At 34.8% G+C, this 26734-nt stretch overlaps 1 protein-coding gene across 1 annotated transcript; it reads right to left on the minus strand.

The window, feature by feature from the left end:
* Window positions 1-26734, minus strand: Sav1 (salvador family WW domain containing protein 1). Its single transcript, XM_076848271.2, has 5 exons — window positions 26251-26734; window positions 23531-23974; window positions 6327-6597; window positions 3870-4013; window positions 1-1317 (listed from the first exon to the last, which is right to left on the minus strand). The coding sequence occupies exons 1-5, from the start codon at window positions 26342-26344 to the stop codon at window positions 1116-1118; spliced, it is 1155 nt and encodes a 384-aa protein (XP_076704386.1). The 5' UTR covers window positions 26345-26734; the 3' UTR covers window positions 1-1115.

The following is a 26734-nucleotide window of genomic DNA, read 5'->3' on the forward strand; positions in this document are numbered from 1 at the left end:
TTTAGTTTCCACAAAAATATATTTAATAAGCTTGTTATATAAAATCAAACACTTAACATTTTATCAATAACTCAAACTGATATCTAACTAGGAGTGCTTGTATTTTGGAAGATTATCTAAACTAAAAATATATTTACATATTTACAATTCAGGTATCTAAAGAGCTATGAAATTCACAGAATTCTAGAGATTTACAGGCTAGAAGTATCATAAATTTGTCTATAATCAAATTACTGTGCTAATTATGAACAATGTTTTAACTATTAAACCAGGAGGGAAATATATAAAGTTTTGTAACAAACACTTAGAAGATAAAAAAGGTAATATAAAATTGGTTTAATGACTAAGATTTCTTATTGAATCCCTGATTGTCACTTTTGGCAGCTTAACCCAGTCTGTCAGAAGGCAGTGCACTATGCCGTCTGGAACCCTGCACTGTCTCATCAGAGCCATGCTAAATCCAATTAAGAGCTCTGGCTGAAACCAAGTAGCAACTTTTGAGGGATGCACCTACCTTCCCCACATAGGCTAAGGCTTCTTGCTTAAATTTATTCCTGAAAAGATTTTTCTCAACATGCTTCAAAAGGGTTCCTTACATTTAGCTGTGTGTGTGTGTGTGGGGGGGGCATATACAGAATTTATCACAATAAAGATTCCAAATCTTATTTTATATTTTGAACTATACCATGGTAAAATTTAAATCATCCAACTCGGACAACATTCTACACTAAAGCAATAAACATCTTTTTAAAATACTGCATAGTTTCTCTTTCTTAAAGGAAGATACTGCTGCTATAAGGAGTTACCAAGTGATCGTTTCCTTTTAAATATCTGATGGTTAACGACATTTTTTTCTGCATATTTCTCCATCAAGATTATTCAAAGCAATTTCCTAATATGCAATATTTGAAAGCATATCATGTTGACTCTTAAAATAATAAATTCATTTCTTTTGTTCAATAAAAGAAAATTTCTAATAACAAAATATATGTAAAATTAGAACTTCCCAAAAGTAAGCTGCCTTTATTAACCAAAGTACTTGTTTGCAGTTTTTTCAACTGTGAAAATATTTTACAGCCCTTATAAAAATTAAATTTTATTCTTAAAAGGTTAACTTAAAAATTCTTGCCATGTTGCTGGGCATACCACTGCTGTCTCTGCTTGCGGTTTTCAAGCTCAGTGAGAAGAGCCTGTCTATAAGCTTCATACATTTTAACAATCTGTTCCAGTTCTTTCATGAAGAGCAACTTTAGCATTCCCTGATATGTATCCAGGTCAGCCAGCTGGAAGAGTTCCCATTTCAGAATGTGGTCATATCTGTTTTAAAACATAATATTCACAACACAGGCATAAACATGTATTTACTGCAATAAACTAGTCTTTTATAAACATTAACTACATTATAACTAAACAAACCATAAACTTTATAAAGATAAATGAGTTATCAACTTCCTATTTAAAAACAATATTTTTTTTTCTTTCTTTTTGAGTCAGGTTTCCAACAAGTTGCCCAGGTTGGTCTTGAACTCTTGAGTTCTAGCAATCCTCTTGCTTCAGTATCCAGAGTAGCTGGGACTACAGGTGCATGCACCACACCCAGCTCTAAATAAACTATTTTTTAGGAAAGGGAGAAAATTAAATATTTCACTTCAAGTTAAAGAATGCTCATTTAAGTATCCATTATTCTAATACTAATATTAACCCATGAACATCAATTTCAAATAGATAGCTATGTAATTTTTCTCTGAAAAATGCATTCTGTGGTATTTGTAAGTTTATTCAGAGTTAAATGTCAGCAACTTAAAGATATTTCAGACCACACTGTGCTTGCAAATGATAATGCACAAAAAGGGGCAAAGTCATGTTTGTTACTAATGTTAATAGATCTAGTAGAGGAATTATGTTCACAACAGCATACAAGGAACAAACACAGAAGGAATGAAGAGAAACCATCATTAGCTAAGAATTCCCGAGGAATTCAATGCAAAACCTACTATTGAAAAACTCAAGAAAGAATAAACAGTTTTCAAAAATGAGAAAACAAGTAGAAGGTAGAAGACTCCACAATACGGTAAAGAACTCTTGAAAGATTTATTTACATGTATCTTTAGCTCTTTTTCAATATAGGTGAATCATATGCTGAGATTGAACTATGCAACCAATTACTATCTTTGAGATCCAGAGACAACACTCTAATTAAATGTTCTCATTTTAAAGATGAAAAAACAAACAAACCTAAAAAGGCTTTTTATCTTTTGCAAAAGATTTTAATGTCCAAAAAAGTTGAGAAAAGCAGACAACTACGAACCAAAAAGCTTTATAGTAGTAGTTTTATTTTTTTTTTTTAAATTAATTTTTATTGTAGGTTGTTCAAAACATTACATAGTTCTTGATATACCATAATTCACACTTTGATTCAAGTGGGATATGAACTCCCATTTTTACCCCATATACAGATTGCAGAATCACATCAGTTGCACATTGATTTATAGTAGTAGTTTTAAATGTTAATATCCTTTAAGACTAGACAAAGAACATAAACTAAAGCAAGTCACATAATATCATATTGGTATATGATATTAAAGTTATTTCTCTCAAACTATTGTAGCATAGACATAACAAGAAGCTCTGACTGCAACTTCTAGCAAATTTATTTTTAGTAACTTTCTTTGGGGGGGCGGGTGCTAAGGATTGGACCTAGAAGTACTCTGCCACTGAGCCATGCTCCTAGTCCTTTTTATTTAAGACAGGGTCTCACCAAGTTGCTTAAGACCTCACTTAGTTGCTGGGCTGGCCTTGAACTTGTAATGTTCCTGCCTCAGCCTCCAGAGTTGCTGGGATTACAAGCATGCACCACCATGCCCAGCTTTTAGTAACCATTTATAATATGTCCTATCCAATGGTTCTTTGATAACTGATTTACCATTTTAATCCAAAAGAATTGTCTATCTAATTAAAAAAAAATAAGGCTTTTTAAAAAGTGAAAAGAAGCATATACTGAGTAGTATGAGCCACATCCTATGCTTGACACTTTGGAATACATTTCTGTCCAATTCAGGTATGTGTATCAGGAACAACAAGAACACAATATGCAAAACCACAAGGTAAATATATTTTCTTGGCCTCCCAATTTTATTCAATTACTTGAGATATGCAAATTTACTAGTAGATAATGATATCTTTATAGAAAACTTTATGTTCTCTTTAATCAGAAACTCCTGTGAACATAAATTGGAGAGATACTACAAGAAATATTCAATTAGCCTACATGAAGAAACTTGCATATAAGTTGTCTCCTGTAACTTTTGTTATTCATGTAGTTTAAGATTTTATTTATTTATTTGAAATAAATTAATAATTCCTAACAAAAAACCGTAACCTCCCAGAATATCCTACTTTGTTTCAACCATATACTTACCACTTACCTGGGTCCTTACTTTTATCACAAGTACTGCATCACTTTACAAGTTAATCTCCTATGAGAACATAAGCTTCTTATTGTATCCCTAATAGAAATCTTCACACAAAGAAGTGAAGATTCAATAAATGTTTGAAGAACTAGTATTTCTAATCAATGATTTTCAAGTTTTGTAAGCTCTTGCTATCCTTTCTTCAAATAAAATGATGTTTATAGACCCAATATTATTAAGAGAAAATATGGCACTCCTTGTGTTAAAGAGCTCAGAGACCCCTAAAAAAAAAATCTCTGCTGGGGGCTGGGGCTCAGTGGTAAAGTGCTTATGTGAGGCACTGTGTTCAAGCCTCAGCACCACATAAAAAACACATTAATAAAATAAACAAAGATATTGTGTGTCCATCTATAACTAAAATAATGTTTTAAAAAAAACCTGTGCTATATATTCACTTACTTCACAGGGGCTCGTGCATAAACCTGAAGCCAGTCAGGAATTTCTGCAGTATGATAAGGATTTGCAGGTACCAGAAGAGACTGATTTCTTTCAGTTTGCTGTGGCTGGTAAGTGACAGGAGGGGGTTGATCATATCGAGGTACACTAAGAAAACAGAATTAACATTCATTAAGATACAAATCCTAAAACTAAGCAAGAAATTATAAAGAACAAAGAATAATTTTGCATATTTCAGTGTGCTTCTTGCCCAAACTGACTACTTTCAAGGAATGGCTTTCTTTACCATACTAACTTTTCTTTACCATGAGGAAGAAAAATCCATCTTCCTTTGAAAATTGGGAGTGTTGCTAGTTTTAGGGTATGTCTTCTGGCTGGTATTTAATCTTTTCAAGGATGTCAAAGGAGGTTACAAAAAAATTGGATAAACTATAGCCTTTACATAAAGGTTTACAACTAGAATCATACATTTCTCTAATAACTTGTAATTAGTTATAAATTTATATTGGAACAGTTGATAGCTTCTCTACAAATAAAAAATGATTTTCTTCCTCCAGTTGATTGAAAAGAGAGAAGAGGAAGAACTGGGAAATGTAGTATAGCAGGGGCAGATACAATATCAATTTAAGAGAAGGAATAGGAGTTAGAATTGACTAGAACCTATTTTGAATCACAGACTTAAATAAAAGTCTTCCTCCAAACATAAAAATTTATGTGTATATCAGAAAGGGTCATAGCTTCTAAACCAGGATTAAAATAAGACACCACACTGTGGTTAACAATTTAAAGACAATGTGCAAAATGGCACTGAAATTTATCTTCAACTTTTCTTTCATGAGTAGGTTCAAAGGGAAACATTCACTGACACTGCAAGTTGGCAGTAGGGAAAAATTGAGGCTCTGAAGTCAAATATACTTGTTTTTAAAACTTCAGCTTGACCACTATGAGTCATTAATGTGGGCAAAACCGCTTCACTTCTCTAAGCTCCGGCTTACTATATTTGTAAAAGTGAAATAATAAATTCATACCACACATGATTATTCTTAGATTAAATGAGCTAATGTCAACCAAGAGCTCTACTGAGGATTTAGAAGAAATCAAATTGCTATTACTACTACTTATGTGATCTGAAAGAAGTGTTTATTTCCTCCTGTTTTCTTCAGAGATGCTGGAAGAAGCAAATTAATTAATTGTGAAAATGCTTTGACAACCATAAAAATTCTATAATATTGTAAGGATAATGCCGATGAAGAGAAAAGTAAACTCTCACAAATGTGGTTATTTGGGCCACAAATATCTCAGCCACCTAGTGATAGCAAAGGGTAATGACAGGTTTGGTTCTTTTTTCCTTTCTTTTTTAAATATATTTTTTCAGTTGTAGATGGACATACTTTAATTATTTATTTATTTTTATGTGGTGCTGAGTAGGCAAGCGCTCTACTACTGAGCCACAACTCTAGCCCAGGTTTGGTTCTTTTGAAGGGAAAACAACCTGTCATTCAAAAAACTGACCAAATGCCACTAAAGAGAATCACAGGAAAAAAAGATTTTCAAAGCTGAATCAATGATAAAGTTTAGCCTTCTCTGTGATACCACTAAAATATATTTTCATAATGATTTTAAGGATTCTGAAAAAAAATCACAAATGTAGTACTATAACCAAAAACCTGTATTATCCAAGATGATACTAGGTAACATTTACCAACATGCTGGTAACATTTTACCCATTTTTAATCTTATGACTCAGCTCTTAAAGTTCTATAAATATAGTTAAGGAGAAATTGTTGCCACTTACTAAACTACTACTAGCTTTATATGTACTTTGAAATCCAGTGTGTATTTTACACTTACAGCACATCTCAATTTGGATTAACATTTCAAGTGCTCATGTGATAACTGGCTGCAGTATTAGCACAAGGCTAAAATGGTGGCAACAAATCAATTGACTGGTAATCCCAGTATCAGACAAAATAGAATAATTAGCTATATTGATTAAATAGATCTGAGACATTTAGTCCAGTCTCAATTTTCACTTTCTTAATTGGGAACAGTAAGCAACACTACATAAAATCATGTCTAAAACTGAATAAAATTCAAAAATATTTTGATTAAGAAGGTAGAGGTAGTTATGAATTATTTACAGGAATTTATAAAGATAAAGATGTTTTACTTATGTATGTCAACTTCTGATTATCTAACAAAAACATCCTGGCGTATTAAAACAATCTGATTATAAGAACACTGAGCCTCTTTTTGAGGTTGTTTAAACAAAAAGTACTTTTTAAATTATTAAAGTCATTCATCACTAAAAATAAGTTCAGAGAAAATTATCACAAATTTTGAGAAATAAGGACTTAAATTTCAAGTTTCAGGATACCTACCTGTGATGAAACTGTAAGTCCAAAATCTAACACAAGACAATCTGAAAACAAAAAGTTGAAAATAAAATTGATACTCTACCTAGGAGCACAAGGATGTCTGTACTGAGCCTTTTTATTTGTGTGATCTACATAATAAGTTCCAAATTCTGATGACTCAACTCGTTCCCATCCAGGAGGAAGTCCTTCTCGTTCAAGAGGATGGCTCCAATGAGTTGTGTTTGTATTATGATCGATATAATATTTTCTCCCTCTCATTGTCCAGTCCACAGACCAGCCAGGAGGAAGGGGTAAATCTTCAGACCCATGGTTAGTTAAATTTCCTAAAGATGTAGCAGCAACTCTCCCAATACCTGATGGGAAAAAGGAAAAGAACAGTTATTAAATTATCTCTTCAGTTAAAATTTATGATTTTGACATTATAAAGTTTTTCATAAAACTAGCCAATATCATTATTTAATTACAATATGAGGGAGGAACTAGACGTTGACGTTAGTGTGGTTTTTCAGTTTGAGGCTTCCATTATCAGGCCTTATGAAATTTTAACTAGTAGTGAAGAAGCTTCTTAAGTACACAGACTGCAAAAGCAAAAGCAAAGAAAGGAAAATCTTTTCTCATTTAATATTTGATATTTCAGCAAAAAAAAAAAAAAAGAAAAACTTAAAGTCATTCCCAGTTTATAATTTCTTACATAATCAGGCTGTGCCCTAGAATTATTAAGGAAGCTTATCAAAGTAACAAGTGGCTCCAAAAATGGACTAAATATCTCAGATCTATTGTGGCTGGTGAGCATTTTAACTTAACATGGTATCCTTGGATACAATCTATTTTCTTGCAAATTGACAGGATTATATTTTTCTTTATGATTCAATAACACTCCATCAAGTATATATACCATATTTTCTTTATCAATCATGGTACCAAAATCAAATATTTACAAAAAAATTAACAAAACATGCAGGGTCTCTGTGCTGAAAACTATAAAAGCACTGACAAAAGAAATGACAAGAAGACCTATTATGTTAATAGATTGGAAAATTCAAGACAATTAAGATGTCAATTCTCTGGAAATAATCTTTATGTTCAAGATAATTCCAATCAAAATCAAAGGAATTTTTGCACACATAGGTAGACAATAGACAAATGGGCTTTAAAATGTATACCAAAAGATAAAAGAACCAGAATAGTCAAAATAATTGTGTAATATAATTAACATATTAATTATGCAAATTTATGTTTCACTGTGACATTTCCACAACATACACATCATGCATTGATGATACCTACTCTTCTTTCTATCCTTTTCCTGTCCCCCTACTTCCTAGTCAAGTCCTCCAATAGTCCCTCTTCTATTTTCAGATCATCAGTATGTTTTTTTTTTTTTTAAATTACCACATGTCCTTCTGTGACAGGCTCATTTCACTTGACATGTTATCCCCCAGTACCATCTATTTTCTTGCAAATGACAGGATTACATTCCTCTTTATGGTTCAGTAATACTCCATTGGATATATACACCATATTTTCTTTATCCATTCATCTGCTGACAAGCACTTCAGCTAATTCCATATTTTGGCTATTGTAAACAGTACTGGAAATAAACAAGGGTGAGCAAATATCTCTTTGGTATGCTTTCATTTCCTCCAGATATATACCCAGGAACAGTACAGCTTGATTACATGGTAGACAACTCTATTTTCAATTTTTTGAGGAACCTCCACACTGTTCTCCTAAGGGCTGTATTAATTTACCTTCCCATCACCAGTTTATAAGAATTCCTTTTCTCCACATTCTCACCAGCATAGAGAGATGCATAGACAGACAGACAGACAGAGAGCCATTCTAGCTGGGGCAAAATGAAAATTCAATGTAGTTTTGATTTGCATTTCACTGATAACTATATCTAACAAGTGTTTCTCAGATATTTATGGGCCATTTGTACTTTTCTAGAAAAGGTCTATTCAAGTCATTTGCCCATTTTTTTATGATTAGATACGTATTTTCTTAAGATTTTTTTCTTTTAGTTCTTTTATAAATTCTGAATATTAATCCTCTTATCAGATGAAAAGCTGGAAAATATTTTCTCCTACTGTAATCTCCTTTGCTCTGTTGTTTCCTTTGCAGTGCAGAAGCTTTTAAATTTGATGTACTCTTATTTGTCAATCCTTGCTTTTGTTCCCTGAGATGCTGGAGTCCTATCCAGGAAAACACTGCCTATGCTACTATCTTGAAGTGTTTCCCCTGTTTTCTTCTAGTAGTTTCAAATTTTCAGGTCTTAGATTAAGGTCTTTGATTCATTTTGAGTTGATTTTTGTAGATAATAGATGGATCTAGTTTCAATCTTCTACACGTGGATACCTAGCACCATTTGTTAAGGCGTCCTCTCCAATGTATGTTTTTGGTACCTCTATCAAGAATCAATCGGCTAGACAGACTGCCAGAAGCTGAGAGGAGTGAACATATTTCAATACTCAAGTACCTCTTGAATCGCCTGGTTTCCATTAAGGCAAAGTAAGTTCTAATTCTCTGTGAACCTCAAAACAGGCCCTGTGACTACAGTGAAAAGAATCCCAGGAGAACTCAGGAATAAAAATGGAGAAAGCAGCACTTTAGAATGAAATTTCCAGAAATACCCAGGTACTAAAGGGTGGGGGGGGACAGGAACCAGGAAAGCTCTCAGGCTAGTTAAAATGTGAAGTGACCAGGAAATCTGGAGTTTCCTGCAAGAATTGGCATTTTTTAAAATTTTACTGATCTTTTTAGATATACATGTAGAGCATATTTTGACATATTTATACAAAAATGGAACATAATTTATATAAGAATGGGAATTTCCTGAATGTGAAATGTACCTCAGAGTGAGGGATAAAAATCTTAATAGTGTCAAAAGCAACTGCTCAGTGTCTTAATCAGAGAGGTATAAAGAAGAATTGGAAAAAATATTCCCCTACACTAATAAGTTTGTAGGATCTATCCCGGACTATCCATGAAGCCAACAAGACCAAAGAATGAACCACTGCCTTGTCCTTATGGAGTGGAGCTACACAGGACCTGGGATATAGATAAAAAGACAACAGGGCCTCTCAGGTCCTTTTTGTAAAGATGATGCTGACCTCCCACTTGCTGAGTACCATACACAGGACTGTGACATCCCTATTCCCTTTGAAGAGCTCCTGTGACCTTCATGGAGATCCTTAGGTACCTGGATGGGAGCCCTAGAACATGAACTCTCCAAGGGCAACCCCCATCCTGCTTCTTCCATTTTCACAGGAGCCCCCAATCCAAAACAGTATGGTTGACCTTTTCTGACTCTGATCCATATCCTCAATTAAAACAATTAGAATCTGGATCCTAATTCTGTCTGAAAAACAACAGAATAATACAGTTCTGTAACTGATAATTTCTTCCTTTCTCTACCAACAATGAGAATAAAATGTGAAATTAAATGATAAAATCAAGAATTAGTTAGCTGGTTCATTTCTGGGATCTCTATTCTGTTATGGTTTGGATTTGGAATGTTCTCCAAAGGCTCATGTGTTTAAGGTTTGATCCCCAATGCAGCGATGTTAAGAAATGGGGCCTTTGTCTTTGGGAATGTGATTGGATCATGGGTTCTGACCTCATAAGTGGATTAATCCATTGATAGATTCATAAACTGATGGCAATATGAGGAGGTAATACAAACTGCAGGAGATAATATCTAACTGGAAGAAGTCCATCACTGGGGGGTGTGCCCTAGAAGGTTATTCTTTCCCCTTCTCTCTCTCTCCTGTTAGGGTCCGTAAAGAAGTCAAGATGGCACCTGGCACTTTGCCAGAGGGAGTGATTTGTGAAGTAACGCCAACCAGCCATTAGGATGATGAGGATTCCTTAATGATTGACTGCTGTATCTAATGATGTTAATTAAGTTATCTAATGATGTGTAATTAGTTGGGTATATATACTTCTCTGTCCCGTAATAAAGCGGCTCCCGCTGTATCGACCTTCACAAGTTGCTTGCCCTCCCCCCGGTTATTTTGCCCAGCCAGACTGCGGCACTATCCCTCTCCTTCATGGCTGCCAGCAGGTGGAGGGACGTTCTGCATCACCTCAGGCCTAAAGTAATGGAGTGGCTGAGCATGGACTGAAATCTATGCAACTGTGAGCCAAAATAAACTGTTCTTCCTCTAAGTTGTTTCTGACGGGTATTTTGATCACAAAAATACCTATGTGATACTTTGAATTTCAGTTGTAGTATCTGTTGCAATGTCTCCCTTTTCACTCTAGTTCCATTTATTTGGGTATTCTTTATCTTTTGATTACCTTAGCTAAAGATTTGACAGTTTTTACTTTTTCAAATAACCAATTCTTTGTTTCATTCATTCTTTGTATTATTCTTCTGGTCTCTATTTATTTATCACTTCTCTCCTTCTACTCACTTTGGGTTTGGTTTGAAATAATTAAGAATAAAGCTGATCCTCTGCACTGCCCAATAAATAAATACAATGCAGTAATCCAGGCAGTGTACTCCTGACAACAGAACAGACAAATAGATTGATGGAACAAGATGAAAAATCCAGGAATCTACCCACATATACAAGGTCAACTGACTTTTTGAAAAGGTAAAAAAGCAACTTCACAGAGGAAGGGCATTTTTTCCCCCCAAAAAAGATGTTGGAACAACAGGACATTCATATGTAAAAGTACTCATCACAATCCATACCTCCCGAATTATATAAAAACTAACTCAAAATGAATCATATATCTAAATGAAAAAACTATAAAACTATTAGAAGATAAACCAAGATTACTCCATATGTATAATATGTCAAAATACACTTTACTGTCATGCATATCTAAAAAGAATGAATTTTAAAAATTAAAAAAAAACAACAAGATAAATCTTTCTGACCTTAGGCAATGAGTTCTGAACCATGACACTAAAAGCTTAATCCATAAAGGAAAAATACTGACACTCTGGACTTCATCAAAATTAAAAATGCTCAGACATCTGAGAAAGATATTGTTAGGAAAATCAAACTATAAGCTGGGAGAAAATACTGCAAATCATACATTACCAAAAGATCTTAGACTACAGAAAGACTCTCAAAATTCAACACGAAGGGCTGGGTGGCAGAGTGTTTTGCATGCACAAGGCCCTGGGTTTGAACTCTAGCATTGAAAGGAGGGGGAAAAAACCCTCAACTTGAAAACAACTCAATTTTTTAAAAAATGGGCAAAAGATTTTGACAGGCACTTCACCACAGAAGACATACAGATGGTAAATTAGCACAGGAAAAATGCTCAGACACCAAGGAAATGCAAATTAAAACCACAGTAAGATGACAGTATACACCTATGAGAATAGCCAAAAAAAAACCGACAGGTTCTGATGCACTGCTGGTGGGAATGCAAAATGTTACAACCACTCTAGAAAACAGCTTAGTCACTTTTATAAACTTCTTATAAAGTCTGTTATATAATACAGTAATGTCATTACTAAATATTTACCATAGAGAAATGAAAATGCACCTTCATACAAAAACCCACATGTGGATGTTTTCAGTGACTGCTCTTATAATTGCATAAAAGTGGAAACAATTTACATATCCTTCAAAAGAACAGATATGAGAGAGACTCTTATAAAGGCAAGAATATGTACTAGGACAGAAGACTGGCTGCTAGAAGCTAAAGGTGAGGGTAGAAGTGAATTACAAAGAGGCAGCATAAGGAAATTTTTTGGAGTGATGAAAATGTTCATATACTCACTGTGCTGGCATTACATAAATCTATACATGTTAAAATTCAGTATCTTAAATCTATAAGATTAGTGACAGAGGCTGTGCTCAGTAAGTTTTTCCTTGATTCTGTGTACAAGTTATCTTTACTGTTATCATTTCTTGGTAAAAGTTATTTCTAATGATATCTCATGTCTACTGTTGATCAGATTTCCATTCCTTCTTTGACATAAGCTGCTATTTTTTTTAAAGAGAGAGAGAGAGAGAGAGAATTTTAATATTTTTGTTTTTTTTAGTTTTTGGCGGACACAACATCTTTGTTTGTATGTGGTGCTAAGGATCGAACCTGGGCCGCATGCATGCCAGGCAAGCGCGCTACTGCTTGAGCCACATATTCAGCCCAACATAAGCTGCTATTTTTATGCCCACATTTTACACCCACCTCCTTGCTCTTCTCAAACATGGTAGATACTGTTCATTCTTCCTAGAACATTTTTCCTTCAGAGAACTGCTTGGCTCACTCATTCATGCTCTTCAGGTCTTTTCTTAAATGTTTCCGTGACCACCAGATGTGGTAGCATTTGCCTGTAACCCAGCAATCTGGGAGGTTAAGGCAGAGGATTGCAGGTTCAAGGTCAACTTGGGCAACTTAGCAAGACCCTGCCGCAGTCTCGCAAGACCCTGTCTCAAAATAAAAAATATGGGCTGGGGCTGCAGCTCAGTAGCACTTTCCTAGCATGCGTGAGGCACTGGGTTTGATCTTTAACACCATATAAAAATAAATAAAATAAAGGCATTCTATCCAGACACAACTATATAATTTTTTTTTAAAGAATATAAAGGGCTGGGGATATAGGTCAGTGGTAGAGCATCCCTGACTTCAATTCCCAGTACCACCAAAACAAAAAGTCTCAATGAAACTCACTCTTACTACCCTATGGCAATTTATAATTTCCAGATTCCACTTACTGTATTTTACCTTTTAAAAATCACTTTAACCTGTACAATTATTAAATAATTTTGATCTTCTTTCTTATCCTACAAGAATCCCACAGTGACTATCATTTTTCTGATCTCAAGAGGAAGATCCACAGGATAGGAAGCCTAGTTTTATTCAGAGACACATTCAAGTCCTTAGAACAGTGTTTATGGAATATAGTATACAGTAACTGTTTAAAAAAATAACCTCTAGTAATGAAGACAGTGTGGTATTAGTGGGGGTAATATACACAGACCAGTGAATAGAGAGCTTAGAAATAGACCTGCACAAATACAGTCACTTGATTTTAGACACATAAACACATTAAAAAAAAAAAAATCTACCCCATCTGCATCTACTAGAGAAGCTGAGACTGGAAGATTCCAAGGTTAAAGCCAGCCTGAGAAACTGAGCAACACCCAGTCGAAACACAAAATACAAAAAGCTATAACATAGCTCAATGATGAAGTGCTTACATTAGCATGTGTACAAACCCCTGGGTTTAATCAATGGTGGTAGTGGTAAGAGAGGAAGGAGAAGAAGACAGTTTCCAGTTCATTCTACTGTTACTCCTAGTTATTTATAATGTTTATAGCCTGGACAGAATTTTAATATAAATTTAGATACTTGTCCTTAAACAATACAAAGATATAGCACTCAAATGAAAATTTAGTGAGTCAACATAAAATGTCAAAAGCCACACAAGGCTCCAACTGCGAAATTTAGAATACATCTGAAAATTCAAAATAAGAAAAGATTGGGTGGGTTACCATTCAGGTATGAAAGACTATCATTCTACAACAAAACATCTGTTTGTCCAAAGGTTTCCAGCTAACTTTGAGGAGTTCTTAAAATTATGCTTGGCTAGAAACTAAGGCAAAGGAATAGAAAAAGAAACATTTTTCACATGTTCTGAAATTATACTGGCAATCCTAAATATGCTAACAAGTAAGGATCCCTTGCCCAGATTAGAATGATAGTGTGTCTGTCAACCATATTGCTATGTATATGAAAACACTAATAGCAAAAAATAATTCAGAAAAAAACTTTAAAATTAAGGCGAAAGCCTCAATTCAAATTCTAAGATTCTAAAGGAGGATACCTAAGTTTATTGGCAGGTTATATATAAGGTTATTGGCAGGTGGTTTTAAAAACTGTGTATTCACTTAAATACAAAGCACACAAAAATAAAAAAATTGTGCATCATGATCAGTAGGATTCATCCCTGCAATGCAAGGCTGGTTCAATATACGGAAATCAATAAATGTTATTCACCACATCAACAGACTTAAAGATAAAAACCATATGATCATCTCGATAGATGCAGAAAAAGCATTCGACAAAGTACAGCATCCCTTTATGTTCAAAACACTAGAAAAACTAGGGATAACAGGAACTTACCTCAACATTGTAAAAGCTATATATGCTAAGCCTCAGGCTAGCATCATTCTAAAAGGAGAAAAACTGAAGGCATTCCCTCTAAAATCTGAACAAGACAGGGATGCCCTCTCTCACCACTTCTATTCAATTTAGTTCTTGAAATACTAGCCAGAGCAATTAGACAGACAAAAGAAATTAAAGGCATAAAAATAGGAAAAGAAGAACTTATATTATCACTATTTGCGGATGATATGATACTATATCAAACAGACCCAAAAGGGTCTACAAAGAAACTACTAGAGCTAATAAATGAATTCAGCAAAGTGGCAGGATATAAAATCAACACACATAAATCAAAGGCATTCCTGTATATCAGCAACAAAACTTCTGAAATGGAAATGAGGAAAACCACTCCATTCACAATATCCTCAAAAAAAAAATAAAATACTTGGGAATCAACCTAACAAAAGAGGTGAAAGATTTATACAATGAAAACTACAGAACCCTAAAGAGAGAAATAGAAGAAAATCTTAGAAGATGGAAAAATATACCCTGTTCATGGACAGGCAGAACTAACATCATCAAAATGGCGATATTACCCAAAGTTCTCTACAGGTTTAATGCGATACCAATCAAAATCCCAACGGCATTTCTTGTAGAAATAGATAAAGCAATCATAAAATTCATATGGAAAAACAAAAGACCCAGAATAGCAAAAGCAATTCTAAGCAGGAAGTGTGAATCTGGAGGTATAGCAATACCAGATTTCAAACTGTACTACAGAGCAATAGTAACAAAAACAGCGTGGTACTGGTACCAAAACAGGCGGGTGGACCAATGGTACAGAATAGAGGACACAGAGACCAATCCACAAAATTACAACTATCTTATATTTGATAAAGAGGCTAAAAGCATGCAATGGAGGAAGGATAGCATCTTCAACAAATGGTGCTGGGAAAACTGGAAATCCATATGCAAGAAAATGAAGCTGAACCCCTTTCTCTCGCCATGCACAAAAGTTAATTCAAAATGGATCAAAGAGCTTGATATCAAATCAGAGACTCTGCATCTGATAGAAGAAAAAGTTGGCTCCGATCTACATATTGTGGGGTCGGGCTCCAAATTCCTTAATAGGACACCCATAACCCAAGAGTTAATAACAAGAATAAACAAATGGGACTTAGTTACACTAAAAAGTTTTTTCTCAGCAAGAGAAACAATAAGAGAGGTAAATAGGGAGCCTACATCATGGGAACAAATTTTTACTCCTCACACTTCAGACAGAGCCCTAATATCCAGAATATACAAAGAACTTAAAAAATTGAACAATAAGATAACAAATAACCCAATCAACAAATGGGCCAAAGACCTGAAAAGACACTTCTCAGAGGAGGACATACAATCAATCAACAAGTACATGAAAAAATGCTCACCATCTCTAGCAGTCAGAGAAATGCAAATCAAAACCACCCTAAGATACCATCTCACTCCAGTAAGATTGGCAGTCAAACAACAATAAGTGCTGGCAAGGATGTGGGGAAAAAGGTACACTTGTACACTGCTGGTGGGACTGCAAACTGGAGCGGCCAATTTGGAAAGCAGTATGGAGATTCCTGGGAAAGCTGGGAATGGAACCACCATTTGACCCAGCTATCACCCTTCTCGGACTATTCCCTGAGGACCTTAAAAGAGCATACTATAGGGATACTGCCACATCAATTGTCATAGCAGCACAATTCACAATAGCTAGACTGTGGAACCAACCTAGATGCCCTTCAATAGATGAATGGATAAAAAAAAATGTGGCATTTATACACAATGGAGTATTACTCTGTACTAAAAAATGACAAAATCATGGCATTTGCAGGGAAACGGATGGCATTAGAGCAGATTATGCTAAGTGAAGCTAGCAAATCCTTAAAAAACAAATGCCAAATGTCTTCTTTGATATAAGGAGAGCAACTAAGAACAGAGCAGTGAGGAAGAGCATGAGGAAAAGATTAACATTAAACAGAGGGAGGGAAAGGGAGAGAGAAGGGGAAATTGTATGGAAATGGAAGGAGACCCTCATTGTTACACAAAATTACATATAAGAGGTTGTGAGGGGAAAGGGGAAAAAAAAACAAGGGAGAGAATTGAATAACAGCAGAAGGGGTAGAGAGGGAAGATGGGAGGGGAGGGGAGGGGGGATAGTAGAGGATAGGAAAGGTAGCAGAATACAACAGTCACTAATATGGCAGTATGTAAAAATGTGGATGTGTAACCAATGTGATTCTGCAATTTGTATTTGGGGTAAAAATGGGAGTTCATAACCCACTTGAATCAAATGTATGAAAGATGATATGTCATGAGCTTTGTAATGTTTTGAACAACCAATAATAAAAAAGAAAAAAATAAACAATAACAATAGTAATTAATTGAAAAACAAATCTTAAAGTCCAAAGTTCACTTTGGAGAAATGACTGATCCTAGGTTGATCCAAGGTTTTATGGCAGGGAAAATACAACACAACATAAAAAGTAACATGTAATCAAAAAATAAGGTACTACACTTAAAAAAAAAAAAAAAAGATGGAGAGCCATACTGAAAGAATTCCTTATGTTGAAACAATTTGCACAATAAAGCAAATGACTTAATAATAGATTATAAACCAAAGCATATAAATAACAATACATGGGAGTCTATATGGTAGGAACCATAGAATAAATAAGAGACAAAACTTCTTCACTGAAAAATATGTAGATATTCATAGAATTCTGCATATTCCCCATTCCAGGAGGTAAAGCTCAACCCACCTACCCCTCTTAAAGAGTTAAGTAGGTTACTCCTGTCAAAAGAATAGAATATGGAAAGGGGAAAATAGTAACTATACAGTAGAGAAGCCTGATAAACTTTAAGTGATAAAAGTTAACTTACCAGTAATGTCATTAGGGGTATCATGTACCTTCTTGTACAAGATATATGCACGCTTTCCAAAAACTATTAAGTTCAGTCCAATTATGAGAAAAATATCAGACAAAATCCAACTCAAGAAACATCCTACAAAACATCTGACATGTACTCTTTTCAAAACTGTCCAGGTCATGAAAAACAAGACTGAGAAATTAGCAGAAAACCCAGGAAGACTAAGGAGGCATCAGAGTTAAAGGAAATGCGATATTTTGGATTAGACCCTGGAACAGAAAATGGATATTAATGAAAAACTAGTTAAATCCTAAATCCAAATAAAGCTCGGAACTAAAATTAAAAAAATCCATGAGTCCATAATGACACCAAAAATAAAAACTCATTAATCACCTCTAGAAGTGGCTAGGGTTCCATTTCATTATTCTGAAAATAGTAAATGAATGGAAAGATCTAGTGCTTGTTTCATCTTTCCTAAATGAACAGCAACCAAATAATTGATAAATGGAAGTTCATTATTATATAATTCCATTAATACAGAAGAAATAAATAAATTTGAAAATCACAATTTTTAGCACCTAATGAAATCTGGATCTAGTTAATTATCACTAATGGCAGCCATAGAAAAAAAGGCTGATGAAGGTCTGGGGTTGTGGTTCAGTGGTAGAGCACTTGTCTAGCATGTGTGAGGCCCTGGTTTGATTCTTGGCACCATATATAAATAAAAGTAAAAGGTCTACTGACAGCTAAAAAAAAATACTTGGAAAGAAAAAGGCTGATGGAGAACTTCTTGATAGATTGATTAATCCCACTGACACCTGAACCCATGATCAGTGTTTTTTGTTTGCTTGTTTATTTGTGTACATGATCAATCTTAATATCACAAAAAGAGAAATCAGTCATTCTGTGTCTCTGGAACCAATGCAATACAATGTATACATCACCACCTATGAAGTATTCCAGTAAAGAAAGCTCTGTGAGGTGATATTATTACAACCAATTTACAGACAAGGAAACAAAGGTTCAAGTAAATTATTTTACCAAAGATGCCACACAAATAATATAAGATCAAATGACAAACTTATTATTAACCATGTAATCTTAGCAATAAAGGTTATCTATAGCTCTTCAAAAAAAATTACAGTAAGTAATAACAGAAAAAGTGAGCTACCAAATTTGAACTAAGTCAGCAGAGAAAAATGAGAACTTCCGTTTCTGTGCTTCAAGAAAAAAAATCAGTGTTTCTACAATTTCAGTTAATCCCAGTAAAGAATAAGGAGCATTTATAAATAATCTTCAAAATAGCTTCCATTTGCAGGAAATAGCTGCACAAACATTTTCCATTAATACAAAGTAAAACACTGCAAGCTAATTACATGATTTTCTAAAGATGAAGAAAGCATTGTCTTAATTAATCTTTCACTGAAATATACCTTCAAAAAAACTTAACCTCATAGAAGAAGAAAAATACTTATGAGACCTACATTTATAAATAAGTCAAAAAAATTCTGGTTTTGTAGTACCTACAGAGAAAAAAAAAAATGGAATCTGGAACTCTAATGAAGTTCCATAAGGTCCACAGTAATAACTACTAAACATTATGGCCAGTGTTACAATTAGGATGTTGATAAAAAGACCTCAGTATTGAACCAAATTGTTTTATCTGTTCCTCTGCAAAGTAATTAGAGATAAAGTATCTCTAAAGATTGTCAACCTCTCCTCAAAAAATGATTCTGGTAACATTTACATGTTTACTAGAGTAAATAAATGCACTATTTTGTAAACCTAACATTTTTAGTTTGATTTTTAAAATAATACAATTCTGTGATCTTTAAAACTTCAAAAAATATTTTTAAAATTTTTTATTTAAAATTGCATGGAACTAAATTATTTAAGTGCAAAACAAAGAAATTCAATCTGCTTTTAGTATTCCAACTAAAGACTTCCTGTTAATAGCAGCATTCCTTCCTGTGGCACATACTGTAAGTGCCAGATTGGCATGTTGGCCAAGAACGTTAAAGGTCAAATATCACAGCTAATTGTTGAATTCCCAAGCCCTCTAAAACTCATTAAGATACTATACAACTTGTTTTTGTGCCCCTGCTAAATACAAGAAAATGTATTTGTGACTTTGAGAGAAGGCGTTTCCGCAAGTCTAAGTAAAAACTTATGGGCAGAAATTACTACTATTATTAAGCCATTCAAAACAATTTTTCCATTCTTCTTATGCTTATTACATTAGTAATAATTTTATTGCTTATAAAAACACACTGTCAACAGCTCAGCCCTTCTCTCCCACAAATTTACTTTCTCCTTTCTCTTCAAATTCCTTGAGCCCTAACCAGATTAAATCTTGAAAATATAACTTTAAGATCTTTTCAAGATGAATTTAAAATGTTCTGTTAATGTTTCATAAACAGATTTTTCCCTTCTGGAAAAGACAAATAGGTTTTTCTGTTTGATTAATAATTGTTAATCCCCATAACTTAAGGAATTCCTTCAAAAAGTACTATTTTCTTTTAAAAAAACAGATTAAATCCATACTGCCCTGATATACATTAATGTTATTAAATGAAGTTTCTTAAGCAATGTATGATTGCTATAATAAATGTTTATCTTTAAAAACAATTTTTGGGGGAGAGGAGGATATTTTATTACAAAAGATTCTTCAAATAGCTGCAACTTTCTGTAATGCAATATGATATTAAAGGGCCTGGGGTATGAGAACATAGAAGCCTACTGTCATTAAAAGCAGATCTGGCTATTCCATGAAATCAGATCTTATTTTTTAAAATGACATTCTTTAATTTAACCAGTTAATCTTTACTTTATGTCTAAAATAAAGTTGCTTTAAAATTTGTCTTTAAACCATGTCAGATTGTTCCTATGAGAGGATCCACCAAGATTTAGAATATTTCCTCAATGGCATTTTATAAATCAGAATTTTAAAACAATATTTTAACCTTGTGTTACTAATTCTTCATACTTACACATGAAAGGTTCAAGTAGAAGAGTATTATAGGTAGAGTATCCTTATCAAAAATGTTTAGGAAACCAGAGTGTTTCCAATTTTGAATTTTTGGGGGGTGAGGTGGGGATTTTGGAATATTTGCATACACATAATGAGGTATTTCGGGGTGGAATCCAAGCCTAAACACAGAATTCATGTATGTTTCAGACATAAGTTATACACACAGCTGGAAGGTAATTTTATACAATATTTTTAATGCACCTGCAGGTCTGATTGCCACCTGTAGAGTGAGATTAAGTGTAGAAGTTTTACACATGTGGCATCATGTCTGTGTACAAGAAATTTCAGATATCTGAGTATTTCCAACTTTTATATTATAGTTTGGATATGAAGCGTTCCCCAAAAGGTCCAGTATTAATGCAGGAATGTTCAGAGGTGAATGATTGGATTATGAGAGCCATATCCTAATCACTCCATCCTAGTTTGAATGACTAGGTGGTAACTGTAGGCATGTGAGGTATGACTAGATGAGGTGGATCACTGGGGTTGTGCCCTGGAAGGGTGTATCTTTTCTGTAGCCTCCTCCCCACTACTCTCTCTCTGCTTCCTGACCCTGCCAAGAGCAGAACAGCTTTCCTCCACTGGGCCCTTCCCCTATGATGTGTTACTTCACCTGGGGCCCAGAGCAATGGAGTACTCTACAGATTGAAACCTCTGAAAAGATGAGCTCCAAACAAATCTGTCCTGCTGTAAGTTGTTCTTGTCAGGTATTTTGGTCACAGCAACGTAAAAGGTGAGTAAAACAGGGATTTTCAACCTTTGTGAGCTATTAGTAATGTTTGCAGTTATAGAAATGGAAAAGGTGAGGGCAAAGAGCAACAAATATATTAAGAATAAACACACCTATTATACCTGCTCCCCCTCAGCTAACAAAAACTTATGTTTCCAGGTTTGAAACCTCTGGATTCATACATTCATTCAACCATTTATATTTTTAAGCAACTCTTATGTTGTCAGGTGCTATGCCAATCATATCTGACTCTTCCCTCTCAAACATCCTTTGCAGCCAAGTCCCAATTTGGCAGTGCCCCACTTTTCCCTTTTCCAAATGTTCAAAGCAAGTCCTCATTAATTTACTCAAAATATTAACCACTGAACATAAACCATAGTGATATATTATTATTTATTATTAAATGCACCCATAAAAATGTAGCATTAAGAAATTCAACTTAAGTAAAAACCAAGGACACAAAACTATTCAGAGTATAATCACAACAATCTTTTTTTTTTTAAGCATTTCTTCTGGAGAAAGATGAAGAAAAGAAAATAACTAAGAATCTCTGGTAAATGAATACTTTTCTGCATTTTGTAAATTTCTATAATAATCAGTTAATACTCTAAAAGAAAATATAAATGAGCTTCATTTCTTAAATTTATTTTAGTTGGATAACAAGTTATTTCTGAGGTTTAGAACTGCATATTACAAATAACTTGTAATTCTTCTATGTTACTATCTTAATCCTTTAACCTAAGTCTTTAAAATCAAGACACTCATCCAGGCTCTTGACAGTATTTCAGCATGCCCAGAAAAAACTTTCCTATTTAACGTTCCAATGAGACTACACTGTCAGCTTTCATAAAATAAGCTGCTCTTACCAACTATTTCACCATTCACCAATTTTCAAAACTCTAGTGATTTACTTTCTCCCAAACCCGTAAGATCATTCTTCTTTCAAAAAGCATCCTAGATCTGCTTTCTCTCCACTGACACTGGTACTTAAATTCTCTTTTCTCTAGGGAGCTACTTTAATTCATGCTAAATATTGTTGCAAAATTAATCTTTTAAACACTGCTTTCATAAAATCATTTGTCTTTTTGAAGAACCAATTAATGATTTCTGCTTGCCTCAAGTCTAAGCAAGCTATGGGACCACAAATCTTCATCTTACATTTTATTTCTTCAAACAAAGTCAAATTACATCAACTCCAGCCCATTTCTTCTGCTCTATTTATCTAAAGTCCAAGCCCAAAGCCCAGTTTAAACTTTACCTCCTCTATGAATCATTCTTCAAAGTACTCCAGCCTACGCTGATCTCTCTTCTGACTCTCTGTCAGGACCACAAATATAACAATAAACATTTCTGTGACTGTTGTGTATACACTGATTTTGTTTCCCCAAAGAAGGTACTCCAAGATGGTTAAGGAAAATGAGAGATATGTAAGTGAATACAGTTTTTCCTATAATAAAATTACTCATACTCCAAACTACTAAGTCAGCTTATTTGAAGTTATATAGGTTAAAAACATATATCTGTTGCACAAATTATCTTTATCCTGCCAAATTTAAAGAGTACAACTTACTAGGTAGGAAAAAAATAATCAGATGAGAAAAGTTTAATTTTGTTTGCATCAGTTTATATTGTGTAATCCAGTACTTTAGGGATAAAATAAAACTGTAACATTTCCCCAATATCTTCTGATCCTCGAAGAAGTCAGGAGTTAAGAAAAGTAGCATTTTTCCTTAACTCTAGATTAATATTTTTTGCCCATTACAAAAACAACAAAATATATTTTTGACACATAATTAACCATTTGATAATAAGTATTTCTGATCAACTTGGGAAGTTACTGGGTTACGAAAAATTATGTTCAAAGAAACAGTGCTAGGTCTCATGAAATAATGTAGTTGCCCATGTTATCAACATACTGAATTCTTCCTATCCTCTTTTCCTTTCCCCGGTTTAAGTCCTGCTTACCTAAAGAACTAACTTTCCTATTCTACCAAACCTAAATCTAAATTTGACACAACCAGACACATTAAATTTTCCATGTTTTAAGAATATTAATAGTCTAGATGGTCTTGAGATAAGTAACAAGTTAATAAACTTAATATAACATCAATTAATAAAATAAATGGACACAGGGCTGGGGTTGTAGCTCAGGTAAAGCACTTGCCTAGCATGTGTGAGGCCCTGGGTTCAATTCTCAGCACCACATATAAAATAAATAAAAGTCCACCTATAGCTAAAAAAGTATTTAATAAATAAAATAAAATAAATGGACACAATAATTCTGTCATTCAGTATAGTCTGGTAACTACTTGCAAGCAGGAAGAATTAAGACTGACAAAATGGGAAATGAAAAAAACTTCTCTAAGAGTTATTTGTTGGCTTCCCAGGAAAATCCAAAAGAGCATCTTTTATATTGAAATGTCAATTTCAATATAAACTAACATAGTATCTATAACATTAGTTACCTGAAGCATGTATAAACTAATATAGTATAAAATAATATAGTATCAGTATAAACTAATATGTATCTATAGCATTAAGTTACCTGAAGCATGCCTCCCCTGATTCTGTGGCATTCTTTGGAAGAGATCATGATTGTACTCATAATATCTGTAGTCTTCATGTGCACGATCTCCAAGTGGACGCCTTCTCTGACCATCAAAAAAATTATCGGAGTAATAATATCGGGAACCAGAGTCTCCATTTTCAACAGTAAAATTAACTTCTGTCAAAAATGACTGAGATGAGCCATACTCCCTAGGTACATCCGCTAAACTCCTGGCAAGATAAGAAGGTGCAGATAATCTGTTGCTTTCTCTTCTCATTATTTCATGAGATGTTCTTTGAATTGGAGTTCTAAGAAAACTCTGGTTTCTTGAAACTACTCCATCTCCAGAAGCCGAAAAAGCATTAGAGCTTGAATCTGGAAGACAGATATCAGTTCGTCTTGGAATTGTTGGACCATGCCGGATGAATGAAGGCATGAGATCTATAATAAAAGAGGAAAATTACAATTTCAATAAACTTTTCTAAAGCTGTTCATTTACATCTACCACTCAAAAATCAAAATACCAATGGACTTAAGGAAACAAAATTTTAATTTTAATTTAAGATAGTACTTGGGTGTTTTAAATTGAGGAAGATTATTATTTTCCTACCCAAGTGAATTTATAATTTGCATGTATATGCTATGTGTTAGCTTAGCCAAAACCAAATGTATTCTGCACACTACCATACATAATATGATGAAATGTCAATAAGCTTATCTATGAACTAAATAATAATGAAATACTCATGAAGTAATGCATAAAATAGAAAATAATTTAACAAACCAGAATATAGTCAACAGCATGTGTGACTATCCTCTGTTTTGTTTCTAAAACTCCATTTTAGAAATTGCCAAAATTCCTTCTTTTGGCAAACATGATTTCAAAGATAATTTGAATTTCTTTTAAAAGATTTTAAAATTAGGCTGTAATTTCTGTGACTCAGGAGGCTGAGGTAGGGTGATTCCAAGTTCAAAGCCAGTCCCATCAACTTAGAGACCCAGTCTCCAAAAACAAAAAAAAAAAAAAAAAAAAAGGAAGGGAGCTTGGGGCTGTAACTCAGTGGCAAAGAGCCCCTGACTTTAATCCCCAATATTAAAAAAAAAAAAAGAAAAATATTTTATAGTTAGTAATTGTGTTTCTACTCTTGGAATTAACTAGTACTAGTAACTGAAAACTAGAAAGTCAAAAATTTAGGTATTAAAATTAAAAAGATCTCATTTGAAAGAAGAACATAAACACCAAGCCTCAAATTATAGCTCCTCTAAGAATAAATAATTACAATTCAAAACAGAAGATAATGGCAGAACAATGGCTTTCTGGACAATAGCACTACTGAATACAATGTGAAAATAGCTTAGACATTTTTGGTAAGCAAATACCTTTAAAACATGAAGAAAACTGGATATGGAACCCATTTTATTAGTTTATTAAATAAACAACACATAAGGCCAATATTAATAAGCTTCATAAGTTAACACTGAAACAAATTAAGATTGGAATAAATAAGTCTAACACTTGTCGCAAACAAAATACAGTTTCATTATTTGCTTAAATGATGTGACATCTGCCATGATTTCAAGTAATGTTTAATAAATCTTATTTACAGCAAACAGCAAGCTATCATTTAAAAACACCTAAAAGCGTAACAGCATGTACAACTTAAAACCAAGCTGTTAAAAACAAGTTTTAAAATCAACTTTCAAGTTATTGATACACCCATCTCATATATTTTGTTGAAAGCACAACAATTACTACAATAAATCTATAAGGCTAATGATGTGGACATAATGGAAAAGCATGCTCTCCACCCCTTTCTGTGTGATCTTGGGCAAATACTAGGAACCTCTATGAACAGCTTTCCCAATTACAATATGAGGTAATGCTTAAATCACAAGGTTACTAGCAGCTTCCAAGAAGGAAAAATTACACAAAGAACCCAGCACGCAGTATGAGCACCGAAAGATTAACTCCTTACTTCACGAACAGAACGTCCTAAACACTAAGAAATTCAGCCCAAAAATGAGTCAAATATTTAAATTGACAAGAAAAGCAGGTGAGGGGAAAATATGCCCTATTAGAAGTAAGACAAAGAAAAGATCTTGGTAACTTTCCTGATGTGAGAGAAATCATTTTTGAGAAGTTTGTCTTTTTGTAATCTCACGAATATGGCCAAAATACAAATTATTTTGGCTCCCCTACTCTGAGATCCAAGAGTGATGAGGCTTTGGGTAGCTATACAAAGAGCGACGGTCTGCTTTTTACCTTTCTCAGATCCAAGTCCTGCAGCAGGACTGAATCTGTCCCCAGAATTTACACTACTTGGGGCACGGGCGAGTGACACCCACAGTGTTTGCAAACAAAGGCACATCTCGACATATTTAGAAGAGGAGAAAATATCCCCGTCGAATCACTTTTATTCCTACGGCATGAGGGAATTAGCAAGTTATTTCCCACAGTCTTTTTCAGTATTCCAAAACATCAACACTGTCATGGGAGGCAGGGAAGTTTATTTTTAGGGGGCGTCGAGGGACAGTAGACAACTCCTTTCCTACTCCTCACCGACTTTCAATAAATAAACAATTCAACCACAAGAAAAAAAACAAACTACTTCCCAGAATCAAAGTGGACGGAGCAGTCCCGCCGGGCACCCCAGCCCGATCCCCGCTGCCCGTGACCGCCCGGCCAGGTGTGGGCGCGTCCCGCTGCCAACACTCACTCCGCAGCAGAGGCGACGTCTCCTTCTTCACGTACTTCCCCTGCACCTCGGCCGGCTTGGACACTTCGTTTTTGGTTTTCTTTCGGGACAGCATCCTTTTTGAGGAGGCCCGAGGCCGCGCCAAGCAGCCTCCCTAGGGCTCCGCGCCAGGCGCCGGCCGTCTCCGCCGCCACCTCCGCCGGCGCCTCCTTCCCTCCCGAGCCGCCGCCGCCGCCGCCTCTCCGCAGCCCGGGGTCGCCCGCAGGGACTGCCGCATGTTCGCGGCGCTAAGCGCGCCGACCGCCGCTCAGTCGCATGTCAGTTCCTTCCCGGAAGTCTCTCCTCGCTGCGACGCTGCCCGGGGACGCCGTGAGGAGAGGCCAAGGACGCTGGGCCAGGGCCATGGTCCGCCGCGGGCAGCCTAGTAACCGCTACTACTACTGCTGCTGCCGCGGCCGTCGCCGCCGCCTGCGTCCCGTAAACTTTCCCCGCGGCCGCTGGGAAT

The sequence above is a fragment of the Callospermophilus lateralis genome, chromosome 3 (assembly GCF_048772815.1).
Source record: "Callospermophilus lateralis isolate mCalLat2 chromosome 3, mCalLat2.hap1, whole genome shotgun sequence".
Classification (NCBI taxonomy): domain Eukaryota; kingdom Metazoa; phylum Chordata; class Mammalia; order Rodentia; family Sciuridae; genus Callospermophilus; species Callospermophilus lateralis.